The sequence below is a fragment of the Hyaena hyaena genome, unplaced genomic scaffold, assembly GCF_003009895.1.
Source record: "Hyaena hyaena isolate Hyena2069 unplaced genomic scaffold, ASM300989v1 scaffold_614, whole genome shotgun sequence".
Lineage (NCBI taxonomy): Eukaryota > Metazoa > Chordata > Mammalia > Carnivora > Hyaenidae > Hyaena > Hyaena hyaena.
The window spans coordinates 310540-324725 of NW_024081244.1; the positions used below are offsets into that span (position 1 = coordinate 310540).

The 14186-nt window shown below is 40.9% G+C and overlaps 1 protein-coding gene across 4 annotated transcripts in view; it reads left to right on the plus strand.

Annotated features, from left to right (window-relative positions):
• The window catches only part of CARMIL1 (capping protein regulator and myosin 1 linker 1), a 300801-nt gene that overhangs the window by 161888 nt on the left and 124727 nt on the right, over positions 1-14186 (plus strand). For all 4 annotated transcript variants that reach the window (XM_039257306.1, XM_039257307.1, XM_039257309.1 and 1 more), the window contains exon 12: positions 6992-7078. In XM_039257306.1, the coding sequence (XP_039113237.1) occupies positions 6992-7078 (87 nt within the window). The remainder of the gene's footprint in view (positions 1-6991; positions 7079-14186) is intronic.

The window sequence follows — 14186 nt, forward strand, 5'->3', positions numbered from 1 at the left end:
GAAGTGGAAGGGAAGAATTTTATGTGTGCTTCTTGGAAAACACTGGCTTATTCCAGAACACGTCAGTAAATTTTCTTAAAGACTCTACTATCTCAAGATACCAGGACCGTGTGCGACATCTACCAAATGGAAGGGACTTTTCTTCAGATTCGTGATTTCAGCCATATTCAATTGATATTTTTGAGGTTACACAAGGTGAGACAAGATTTTAAAAACTGCCTGCCTTTGGATTTTAGGGCATTTGAACATTCAACTGACTTCACTTTCCCTACTGGTGTTCTATTCCTATATTCTTAGTTCTTGAATCTTTTTTTTTTCCTCAGCCTTATTTTTGAAATGGAAATGTTTGACTGTATTTTGTTTATTCCCTTATCTTAGTGTTTCTGAACTTTCCAGGGAAGCTGTAGGAATTAGTAGGACTTGGAGGATTTTAACTGTCACCTGTGTTCTGCCGTGTCCAGTGCTCCAGTCTCTCTACTTTCTAACAGACAAGAAGGAGGTCGTCTGCTTATCCATCTCCTGTGACCAGAACTCTACATGCAGGATTTTGTTAGACTGTTCATACTGATGGGTTCATTTGACAAGGACCCCCTTAAGCCCGTTTGCCTACCGGGTACAACCCTTCTGATTCTATAATATCCGAGTGTTAGAGTTTTATATGGTATTATCATAGGTTTTTAAATTCATACATGATTAATAGGTTAAATGTGCAGTGTCAAATTTAATTTCCTGTCTTTGTAAGTTAATAGCATCAGATGGCAAATTATAACACTAAACATTTTATAATTACTTTTTTTATTAGTCATAAATATTTTGAAGCGGAGGAAGCCATAATGGTTTTGTTTTGAAAGGAGAAGTAAAAATTAGGCCATTTTTCCTCCTATTTGACACATGCTTTAAAAAAAAATCACAAGAAGGGTAATCCATAAAAATTAGACCATTTTTCCTTCTAAATTTGACACATAGTTTAAAAAAAAAATCACAAGAAGGGTAATCCATTTCATGAAGTCTCCAAATGAAAGCTTTGAGAGAGAAATTCCATTTTAATTCACAGCTCTGAAGGCTATGTTTTGGTTTATTTGGGGAAGAGAACAGAATGGTTCTGGCTAGAAGTCGAAACGTCTCTTCTCTCCTTTGTTTGTGGGGAAATGTTTTCTCGATGATCAGTTTGTGCCATGACACTGTTGAGTAAGTGGCTTCAGGAAAGTACCAGGCAGGTTAATTTTTTTGTTTTTCTTGAGATTTTGGCTGCCAGCCACCCTCAATGTATTCATGTTGCCGAGGCTGTGTCTGGAGCCTTCCAGAAAAGAAGACAGTCCTTTGTGTAATAATCTGTTGTTACCTTTTCTCAAAGATCAGTAAAAGTATTGAATCACTATGAGGTACACCTAGAGCCCATAGGATATTATATGTCCATTCTACTGCAATTTGGTTCTTTTATTAAAAAAAAAAAAAAAGAACAGTACTGACCCCATTTGTATTTTTTTATATATATTTTATATTTTTAATATATATTATATATATATTTTTTATTCCATTTGCACTTAGCAAGGGCACTTCTTTAAAGAAGAAATGTATTTATTTTCTATGGGGGGGCAGAGGCAGAGCATGAGCGGGAGAGGGGCAGAGAGAGGGAGACACAGAATGGGAAGCAGGCTCCTGGCTCTGAGCTGTCAGCAGAGTCCGACATGGGGCTCGAACCCATGAACTGCGAGATCATGACCTGAGCCTAAGTCAGAAGCTTTACCAACTGAGCCACTCAGGAGCCCCATCCTGCTTTTTTCTTTTAAATAAATTATCAAGCATGGCTTTATTCACTTCTTTTCTAATTCAGGAGCTTCACTCTTTATTACTTTCATTACTTACGCTGTTGATCTTTCAATTTCCAGAGAAAAATATGGCTGGATTGTTGATTCCTTTTTTTCTTGCTTCCTTTTTTAAACATAATTGTTGATTAAAGAATGAACATATGGGTAGCGTCACCAGTGGTGTAAAATAATTGTTTCATTCTGGCCTTGTGTCTAGTTATGGGCATTTGTGGTTTTCTGTGCTATAGCAGGTATGTGTCACAGAAAAGAAGTTAGTGAAAATGTAGAAATGGTCATTTTCTCAACAAAGTAAAACAAGTCGAAAGTCAGCCTGAGCACAACAAATTGGAAGTTGAATGGAAGATTTTAACTTTGATCTAACATATTTTTCAGCATAATTTGAAGACTTGGGATATGGGTTGTTTTCTTTTTAAAACATTGTCGCAGCATATGCTTTGCTGGGCAGAAACTGTATAAGAGAATTGGTCGTGGGTAGGCAGGGATAAGTCTTCTCATAATTTAAAAGTGAGTGTCTGGTATCCTTCCCGATTCCATACCCAATTTTTAAAAAAGACTTTTGGTTTTTAGAACAGTTTTAGGTTCACAGCAGAATTGAGGGGAAGGTACAGAGATTTCCCGTATCCTTCCTGCCCCCCGCATATGCAGAGTCTCCCTCGTTATCAGCACCCCCACCATCGTGCCACAGTTGTGACAGTCGATGAGCCTTTCCTTTCATGTCATAATCATCCGAGGTCTGTAGTTTTCATTAGGTTTACTCCTAGTGTGCGTTCTATGGGTTCGGACAAATGTGCAATGACATACAGCCACCACTAGAATGTTGTAAATTTCCAGTGCCCTAAAACTCCTCTGCCCTCCACCTATTCATTCCGCCTCCCCGCCCAACCCCTCATTTTCTAACCCTTGCCAATCACTGATCTTTCTACCGTTTCCATAGTTTTTACCCTTTTCAGAATTTCATGATTTTCAGCTCCTTTGGAGAAGTACCAAGGGGTGTGATTGCTGCATCACATGATAACGTATGTTAAAGTTTATAAGAAACCACCAGACCGTCTTCCAAAGTGGCCGTTCCATTTTGCATTCCCGCCGTCAGTGAATGATGAGAGTTCTGTTGCTCCACATCCTTGTCAGCATTTGAAGTTGTCGTGTTCTAGATTTTAGCCATCCTAATAGTTGTTATTGTAATCTGCATTTCCTTGATGAAGTAGGATGTGGAGCGTCTTTTCATATGCTTATTTGCCATCTCGGTAACTTTGGTGAGGGTTCTGTTAAGGTCTTTGGCTCCCTTTTAACTGGTTTGTTTATTATTGTTAAGTTTTGAGAGTTCTCTGTATATTTTGAATAACAGTCCTTGCAAACACTTCCTCCCATTCTGTGGCATGTCTTCTCATTCTCTTGACATTGCCTTTTGCAGAACAGAACTTGTTCGTTTTACTGAAGTCTAGCTTGTCAGTTACGTCTCTCATGGATTGTGCTGTTGGGTTGTATCTAAAAGGGCATTGGCGTACCCATGGCCATCTACATTTTCCTCCTCCGTTATCTTTCATGCCTACATTTCTTCATGGAAGCCTGATGTACATTCAGAAAAGTCCATAGATCCCAAGTTTCCATCTTAATGAATTTTTACAAAGTGAGCACTCTCCATTAACCACTACCAAGAAAGAGACGTAGACTGTTACTAGCACTACAAGTGTTTTGCCCTCTACCACCCAGAAAAGATGACTCCGATCCTGACTTCTGTTTGCTTTATTTCTTCTCGAACTTCATAAATATAGAATTATATACTATAGATTCTTTTATATTTGTCAACTTTTGCTTTTCTGTGTGGAGAAGGTTTTAATAATGTATTTATTTTTTTTAACTGATAGAAGACTGTTGAGAGTATTTCGTCTCATGTAAGTTTTGGTAAATTGTATACTTCCTGAGGAATTTGTCCATTTTTTCTAAAATGATACATTTTTGATCTACAGAAAAAAATTTAATACCCTTTAGTTATATTTGCAATGTCTTTAGGATCTGTACTGGTATTTTTTTTTTTTTTCTTTTCTCCATTTCTGATTTCAGTAGTTAGATCCCTCTCTTTCTCTTTCTCCTTTTTTTTTTTTTAAACCAGTCACGAGGGGTCTTGTTAATGAAGACCAGAATTTGTTAAATTTATTTATTTTATGGCTGCTTTCTATTTAATAGATTTCTTCCCTTTGTTACCTTTTTTCCTCCTGTTTTTTGGGATGAAATGGGGATTAATTTGCTGTCTTCAATTCAAATATTTTGAGAGGCATAGTTAGATAATTAGTTTCCAGCTTTTTAAAAAAATTATTAACGTTAAGTATTTAGGAGTATAAATTTCACTCTAACCATAGCTCTAGTTGTATCCCTAAAATGTTGATATCATAGTTTAAAAAATTTTTAATCAAAGCATTTTTAAGATTTCCATGGTGAAGGGCACCTGGGTGGCTCGGTTGGCTCAATGTCTGACTTCAGCTCAGGTCATGATCCCACAGTTCATGGGTTTGAGCCCCGCATTGCACTCTGTGCTGACGTCTCAGAGCCTGGAGCCTATTTCAGATTCTGTGTCTCCCTCTCTCTCTGCACCACCGCCTCATAGTCTCTCTCTGTCTCTCAAACAATGAATAAAAACATTTTAAAAATTAAAAAAAAAAGATTTCCATTGTGAGTTTTTTGGATGGGGGCTCATTTGTTATTTGTAAATATCTTGCTTAAGTTCTTATTATTTGGGGATTTTTCTAATTATTTTTTTGTTATAATTCCTATGTTAATTCCAAATAGTAATAGCACTTAGAGAATATGCTTTGTGACTTCACAGTAGTTAAGGAACATCCTCTGTATTATTTGTTGAGCTATACGACTCAGTATATTGTCACTTTTGGTACATAAAGGCTCCATGTGCACTTTGAAGAAATATATTCTACGGTTATTAGGTACAGTGTTTTAAATATATCATACATCTTTTTTAAATTGTGTTCTTGATATCATCTCTGTCTTTATCCCCTTTTTTGTACATTTTATCATCCACAGAGATGTTTTTAAAAACCCCCTTGTTGTGAGGTAGCACACACACATATATATGCATGTATATGATAACATATGTATTGTCCTTTTGTTACCGTTAGATTTACTTTATATATTTTGAAATTTTGTTATTCAGACCATACAGATTTAAAACTATTACATCTTCTTTATTAGTAAAATGTCTCAATTGTATCTATATGCCACTTAAAATCTAATATGTCTTACATTATTGCAGATATGCTAGTTTCCTTTTTGTTAGTGTTTGCAGCATATATCTTTTTACATGCTTTTAGGTTCACTTCTGAATACATGTACTGTTTTTCTGTTTCTTGAAAGCATCTGAGGAGTGCCTGGGTTGCTCAGTCAGTTAAGTGTCTGATTTTGGCTCCAGTCATGATCTCACGGTTCATGAGCTCAGGCCCCATGTCGGACTCTGTGGTGACAACTCAGAGCCTGGAGGCTGCTTCAGATTCTGTGTCTCCCTCTCTCTCTGACCCTCCCCTGCTTGTGTTCTGTCTCTCTCTCTCTCTGGATCTCTTGACAATAATCATTAAATATTTTTTTAAAAGCATCTGATATTTTTGTTTAGATAATCAATTTTTTATTTGTACATTTAGTACATTTACATTTATTTTAATTATTGATTTATTTGTATGGCAATCTACAGTGTATCTGTTTTTTTCCCCATTTTTTTTTTTTTTTTTTTTTTTTTTTCCTTTTCTTCCTTTTGGATTAATAACATTTTTAAAATGACTCCTTTGGGGCCCTGGGTGGCTCACTTGGTTAAGTGTCAAACTCTTGGTTTTGGCTCACTGACAGTACCAAAGTACCATAGTGCCTGCTTGGGATTCTCTGCCCCTCGCTGCCCCTTCCCCACTCATGCTTTCTCTGTCTCTCTCAAAATAAACTTTAAAAAAATAATACAGTGATTCCCTTTTCCCTCTCTCCCAGTTAACTTACAAGTGATACATTCTTTTGCAAGAATGTGTCAAGGAAAATCAGCCTGCTCCCTCTTTGTAATTAACAATATGGATTAGCATGTTCAAATCTCTATAAAAATATTCACATTAAAAAAATACCTATTTGACATAATTTAATCCAGTGATTTTCAAACTTATTTGGGAAATGTTATGGGGAGGTAAATACGGGCTTTCAGAACATCCACTGTCTTGGTGAGATACCTATCTAGAGGCTTAGTCAAGCTGCATGACCTTTAGATTATTTCTACAGTAGTTATTTCTTGATAAACTTTGATAAATGTGTAGAGAATTTGGGGTTATATAATAGGGAAGCAGTGAGCACAGTGTCTCCTTATCAGTGCATGGAATTTGAGAATTAGTCTAGGAGACCGTATGGTTAATATTGTTTCTGGAACCTTCCCAGGCCCCTGGGAAGGTGAGCATTCAGATATAGCAGGAAGTTGGTTGAAAGATCTATAGGAAGGGCATATCGTCATGTATGACTTACTCCTCCCAGTGAAAGTCTTCACTCTGCAGTCCTCGAATGGGTGAAGTGAGTGTTCACAGTCTCCCGGTGGTCTGGCCATTCAATTTCGAGACTATCTGGTTTTGAATACTGTCAGTTTTCAAGTTACACAACCCACCTTTAAGAAGATAAACACTCAGATGCTTTGTCTGAGGTTGTTAGCTAGAAGCTAATTAAGTATTGGAATCCGTGTGCTAAAAGTGAAGCTGTTATCTCAATAGTTAACATTATTCCATTTTCTTGACAATAATTAAGTAGCATGCATCTGCTCACCCAGAAGAGTGATCAGCTCATTAAGACACAGGTTAAAAAGAAGCAATTATGTCACTCTTCCTGAGTATTTGCATTTGAAATAGGACTATATGGAAGAGGGTAACACTTCAGTTCAAAGAAACACATCTCTAATGGTGAAGTTTTGATATTGTTATGCTTAATTAAATAGTCTTCCTTTTTTCCCTGTCCTTTAGGTAGGACAGAAAAAACGGATGTGTGATGTGATGGTAGATAATTAGAAAATAAAGTCTGATGGTAGAAAAGAAAAAATGATCACTTAAATTGGAATCAAGTTAGGTTAGTTTTTCGACATGATAAAACAAATGCAGTTCTGAGAACTTGAAAATTTTAATTATGTGTTTTTTTTTCTTTCTCAGGTGTGTCCTCTTTAAGTATTCAATTTGCCAAACTCCCAAGGGGATTAAAGCATTTAAATTTATCTAAAACCTCATTGTCACCTAAAGGTACAGTATATCTTACTTACTTTATGTCTGTAGTTTTTCTGCTACACCACGCTACCTTTACATAGAGTCATTACTCAGGTATATACCCACTTACGTATTACAGTACTCTGACTGTTATAAGAGAAAGAAATTGCATAATTGGAGTTCTTGTCTAACGTGAAATGCTTTCAGAGTAGAGAATAATTTTGAAATACAGTCTTTACAGCCTCTTCACTTTCAGCCAGGGAGCGCTCCCTGGGCTGCCTCTGGCCTCACGTTCCCAGAGGCAGCTGGTCGTGTTTTCTTGATTCATCCTTGGAAGAACATCAGCCTTCCCAGTCCCTGTGACCCCCCCCTCACCCCCGCTGTTGGATGGCCTCCTGCCCAGTCCCACTGGAGCTCTAGCCCTCTGTTCTGCTCTGGACGTTGCCTTTCCTTCGCCAGGTTCTCTTCTGACCCCGCTTACCCTCCCCTCGTGGATCCAGTTACTCAGCAAGTCCTGTCCGTTCTCTTAGTTTCCGCGTCAGCACCCCGGTAATACTCGGAATATCGCTGTGCGCACCGTGCCTTTGTCTTCTGTTTGCAAAGTCTTTCTCTCTTCCCCTACAGTGACGCCCGTCTGCTTCCCTCCTTCGAGTTTCTCTTTCCTGTGTGTCTCCTTGACTACTCACACCAAACACTTCCCTTCTGATGCTTCTGGTCACCAGATGCATGGAGGTTTTTAGTCACACCAAGTGATTCTCTGCGACACCAGCTGGGTGACCCTCGGTCTACCTCAGTTCTGACACTACCTACCCAGAGATAGCATCACAGCCCACACGTTAAGGGCTCAGTCCCACAGGACTGCTTCCAGCCCCCCTTCCGTTGCAAGCCTAGGTTATTGGACGTTCCAGAGACCTCACCTTGGGGTTGACTCATTGGCTGGAGCGGCTCAAAGAACTGAGGAGAAACGCTCGCTTATGTTTACTCATTTATTCAAGGCTGGGATGAAGGCCACAGACGAGCCACCGGGTGAGGGGATATGCAGGGCAGGGTCTGACGGGGTCCTGGGCACTGCCCTCCCGGTGTGGATGTGTTCACCAGCCTGGAGAGTCCCTAGGACCCGTGCTACTGACATTGTCTGGAGGCTTCCTCACATAGGCGTCACCAGTGATTAACTCGGTCTCCAGCCCCTGCACTCTTCCTCGAGGCAGGAGGTGGGAGGAACTTAAACATTTCACGCTTCTGATCTTGGTTAGGTCTCTCTGGCCACCAGCCCCAGCCAGGATCCCACCCTGAGGCACCCCGTTAGAAGAAAAGATGACCCCAGTGCTCTTGCTATGTAGGAAATTACAAGGGTTTAGGGAGTTCTGTGCCAGGCATGGGGGCAGAGACCAGTATATAGTTATTTTCTGTTATCTCATACATCACTTAAATTCATGGAGAGCTTCAGCTGTTTTTTTTGTTTGTTTGTTTGTTTGTTTTTGTTTTTTATAAAACACTCATTTGTGATGGTCTCTTCTGAGACATCTCCCCATTACTGTGACCCCAGTAGAATCAGTCACTCTTTCCTTTGTGTTACTTCTAGAACACATTACTGATCACATTAATTCTGGATTTGACATTATGATATAAATACTGTTTCCCGCCTAGAAGGGGGCTGCCTTCCCCCTCTCCATCGCTCCGGCACCTAACACAGTGCCTGGGCCACTGTTGTGTGTGACGACAGTTTTTTGGACTGAACAACATGCCATTTCTTTTTTTCTAATATATATTTTTTGAATGTTTATTTTTGAGAGAGAGAAAGCGGGACAGAGGAACCAAAGTGGGTTCCACGCTGTCAGCTCAGAGCCCAACGTGGGGCGTGAACTCACGAACCTGAGCTGAAGTCAGACGCCTAACCGACTGAGCCCCCCAGGTGCCCCCAAAACCTTGCCACTTCTTAAACATATCCCTGTCTTTCACGGGCTGGATGGCGAGGGCCTACGTGTCAGTTCTCACACAGGTGGCTGGGGTCCTCATTTGTTCACTTAACACGAACATGCCTTCCTCACTTATGTCATTTGTGAGATGGAGTGAAGCGTATCTACCTCATCAGAGGTGGTGAGACCAAGTGAGTTAATAGGCATACAGTGCAGTGTGGGGCATGAAGGGCTACACCGCCTTCATCAGCGTCATCATCAGCATCTTGCTCTGTCATATGTTGTCACATGCTTTTACTTGGCCGTGCGGACAGCCCCCGTGTCTGCACCCACAGATGGGTGAGTTCCTGCTCTCACCTAAGATTGAGCTTCTGTCTCACTTACTCCTTGAGTAAGCCTTCTCTCACCCACGGCTGCACAGTCAGATGCTCCCCGCTCCCCCGTCCCGGAGCGCTTTGCACATTCCTGTTTTAACGTGTTTCCCACCGTATGTGGATTGTGTCCCAGCCCTTGAGCTTCTGGGCCATCGGGGCTTTGCCTTGTTCGTTGCTGTGGCCCTGCCCCTGGGCCATTGCAGTTTCTAAGTGAATGTGTCACAGGCGGGTGGATGGAGCACAATGGTTCCTCGGTGATGTCATCCCGACCATACAGTTACTCTAAGAATGATCTGAAATTGGGGTGATTTCTGCAAGTCCCAGGACTTCGTGTGCAAACATTTAGATTTAGGCATCGTGGTGACCTTCCAAAGGGGAACATTTTTCCAGGAGTCCATGTTTTCAGTGCCAGTGCCTGAAGCCATCCTAGATCTTCACGTTGAGTGCCTCCCCATGATGTCACCACTCTCTACTTCCAATCAGTTTCATAGAAACCCTCTTCTGATGATTATCAGTCACTTTGCAGTGTATGGTAAAAGCTTAGATGATACTGCAAAGCGTGAGTTAGATACACACAAAGCATGAATGACAGCCTGACACCCATGCTTCCATAGTGTTTCCATCTGTACGTAGTTTATCTCTATGCCTGCGTACAGACATGCGTGTGTATGTAACATTCCACTACGCCTACCATTTCATAAGCTCGTCTCCCGACACGGTAGCATATTGTGATCCGTTACGTCCTCAAACCCATGATTATTCTCAGTGGCTTCATGCTGTTCCATTGTGTGGAAGTCGTTTCCTAATTTACGTAAATGATCCGTTACCATATGTTTACATGGTTTCTAATTCTTCAGTAATGCAAACAATGCTGACATGACTTCTCTATGTCATTATTGATCATTTGTTACTTTGTTATTTAGGACAACTCTATGTAGAATTGCTAGATCAAGAAGGGTGTGCATTTTTGTAAAACTTTCTCCTGATGTTTATTGTCAAGCTGTTCTCCAAGTTATTTGTACCAATCGCCATGCTCCCGCTGCTGCTGGACAGTAGTCTCCTTTGTTGTTGTTTGTCAAGCGTATCAGCAAAAGTGTTCTGATAGTTTAATTTTAGTTTCTTGACTTATTGCTTAGGTGTATTCTCCCCCACCCCCCCGCTTTAACCCACCCCCCATAGCTTAGTCATTTGTCTTTCTTTTGAAAGAAGTTGCTAGTTTCCATCCTTCATTGCCTCTCTGTTTGCCATATTAATCTTTTTACTTAATTTATGTGAATTCCTACATGTTGAAAGTATTAATGATTTATCACATGCCCCATAGGTGTAACTTAAATTTTTATTTATTTATTTATTTATTATGAATGATAGAGAATAGGGGAGGGGCAGAGAGAATCTTGGGAGAATCTCAAGCAGGCTCCCCGGGGTCGGTGTGCAAAGCCCGACACAGGGCTCGAACCGAATAAACCGTGAGATTATTACCTGAGCCAAAATCCAGAGTCCGACGTTTACATGACCAAGGCACCCAGATGCTCCATAACTTTTAAAAATTTATTTATTTTTTGTTGAGGTATAATGAACCCATAACATGATATTCCTTTCTGGTGTATAGCGTCATGATTTGATGTCTGTATATATTGTGAAACAGTCACCATAATAAGTCGAGTTAACGTCTGTAAACACACACAGCCATAATTTTTTTCCCCAGGTGATGAGGACTTTTAAGATTCAACTCTTAGCAGCTTTCAAATACACAATACAGTGTTAAGTGTAATCACCGTGCTGTGTGGTCTTTTTTTTTTTTTTTTTAAGACAGGTACTTTTTAAAAAACAACTTGAACTTATATATTTTAATTTATTTGTTCATTACTATGAAACAGAGGGATGTGGAGATCATTTATCCTCGCAAGGACAAGTGTGGGGTCTGGGGCACCTCCATGCCACCGCTGGCTATGTCCCTGTGTCTCCAAGCACTGGGAGAGTGGGTGGGGCTTCCTTGGGCAGAGTGCACTTCCTCCGTGGCCCTGTGAGTGAGGACAGACCCACGTTCCCCACGCCCTTCACGAGTAAAGGTCACCGCACCATGTTTACTTCTTCTCTGCAATAAAACATAGGCACGCTAAACTGTGCTTTGAGAATTAATATTATTTAATGATATTCTAGCCCAAATGTTTTAAGCTGCCCTTCCTAAGCTGTATATCTTGAAATGCTGGGGAGGTTTTTGGGTTTTTTAAATGGATTTATGAACAGGATTCATTGTTCTTGCAGCCTTTTCCCATTGTATCTGAAAGGTTTGCAGATTCACAGTAACCCACATTACATTGCAGTTTTAATCTTTTGCTAAATTTGACCAACAACTTCATTTTAGTATTTTAGTTCTATGAAAACATTTATATTCACGGCTCCATGATTCAAGACAGATTTTTTTTTAAATCTCCCCATGACATCCCCACTGTCTCCAAATACCCTTTCTCTTTCTCAGATGTTAGCTCAATGATAGTTTTCTGGATTTGTAGTGAATGTCCTGCTGGTTGCCAGATTATGTCAAGGCAGGCCCATCTGGTACCACCTTTTTCCAGCTGTAAACACTCCAATAATAAATACGAAGTACAATTACATTCACTAGATGGCCAGAATCAAGAACGGCATGTAAATCTGTGTTTAGTTTGGGTTGTAAGAGCCCTGATTTTTTTCCATCCTATATTTTTATAATTTCCTGCTCTTAGCGTGCTCATTAACAAAGGCCTCATGTGGATGTGGGCTCAAGAGGTGGGAGAGGAAGTCCTTCATTCTGTTTTGGTAGCATGAAGCGGAGCTAAGGATGAGGATATAATTCTCTCCTGATTCTGTTCAGATGTTGGCCAGCTGCCAAGCACCCACGCTCGTCAAGGAGCAGTTTGCTGTCAAGACTAATTTGACCTTCTGATTTTGGAATGAATTTATTGGGTTTTGTTCTACCTCCGTAAGGAAGTGATTTTACAAATGATTTTCTTGATGAGAGAGAGTCTGGTATTCTCCATGTTACTCCGTCACGAAATACACTAACACTGCTAACAGTGCCGGCTGAAGGAAGTGCGCCATTTAAAGAATTGTAGGTGTTACCTCCAGAAATTTGCTTTCTATAGCCCATTACAGATTCCTTTTATCTAGCATAATTAATCAAATCTCCACCTTCTTCATTGCCACGCGCCTGTTTCTTAACCTCTTTATAGTACTGACCTCGCTGGATTGTGATTCTCTGACCGTGTCTCCCACTGCACTGGCTTTTAGAGCGTAAGACGGTACCCCGCCCCCCTCCCCCCCCCCAGGTCTCCAGAGCCCATGCCTGGTGGGCAGTAGGCTTTCAGTAACGTTTTCTTGCAGCAGTGAATAAATGTTTCTTGTGTAGTCTGAGGTTCATGCTGGAATTTATTTCTTTTCCTTCTTGATGGTCTTTGAAGTTTTTGAGGGCAATACATGCATCTTATTTATGTTTATTTCCCAATCCCCAGCATTTTATAAACATTTTATGAGTGCTAAATACATGTTGAGTTGATAGCCAAGAATTTCTCCCCGATACTTAACTAAAATGTTTTTCACTCCGCACCTCCGTCTCTTCTCCCTCTCTCTCCCCAAGTGCACGCTCCCCCTTGAGAAGTGGCTCGGTCGCCTTCGTCAGACACATCCTGCACTCGGTTCTTGTAAATACCTACTGCTGCCTAAAGGATAAGAGAATATCCTTTCCTCAGTGCCGCATTACACTGTAGTTTTAATCTTTTGCTGAATTGGACTAATATTTATATTTTGGTTCTATGAAAACATTTATATTCCTGGCTCCATAATCCAAGACATTCTAAACTTAGAGCAGAGGACTGCCCGGGCGGGGTGGGCTATCCTCGGGACCCTCTGCCCCTTCCCCGGAGTGTCTCGCTGTGTCCTGCTGCTGTGACCATTCTTGCTGTCACGGGGAGACCCTATCCTCGTCCCTTATCCTGAGGGAGGCTCTGTGCCAGTTGGATGAAAGCTCCCTTCCCTGTCTCCCTGTAGGGTGGTTAAGACAGGCTGGGACTTTCAAGGAGGATATTGCTGAAAAAAGAATTATAAATGTACATCCAAGTTAGAAATAGTCATATTTCCAAAATGTATAGATTGGAACCGTGAACGCTAGAAACATGAAGAGCTTTGCTGTCTCCCACGTCCCTGTTACCTTAAGAAGGAACGTCAGTACTAATGTGTGTATTGACCTCGTTGAAGCCCAGTGAGTGGGGACCAGACTCTCCAGGCTCCCATTTTGTATGTGGTGGGAACCTCCGAGAGCCTCCCCTCCCCCTTGGAGAGGAGCGGCCTGATGGAGACCTACCTACTGCAAGGCCTTGACCAACAGGCCGTGACTGTTAGCCACACGGGAAAGAACATGGCTCTGTCCTCACGGAACATTCTTGCCCTCCTCGTGTATTTATTCTTTGTTTTTGGAGGTCGGTAACACCCACAGGGTTCAGCTCTGTTGACCTTGACCTGAGCCATTTATGTTCGATGTGTAAATAGTGTATGGAGTGTTAATTACCCATTTTTCCTTTCGGTTGCTTCTTACGGTTTTTCGCTCTTTGTAAAAATTCATTTCCCTCTAATTTTGCCCTGAGTATGATAGATTAGGTGGACCAGTGACCTACTTCCAGTGTTAACTTCTAGGTACTTTAAATAGGCCGAAGTGTCCAGGTATGTACCTGCCTCACTTAAATCCTGTGCACTAAGTCGGGAACAGCTAGCAGAATTTCAGGAAAGATAGAAATGACCAGTTAGATTTGTGTGCATCATGCTAAGATTTCAAAGCCACATCCTTCCCATGCACATCGGAAGAAGAGCAGAGTGAAGCCAGTT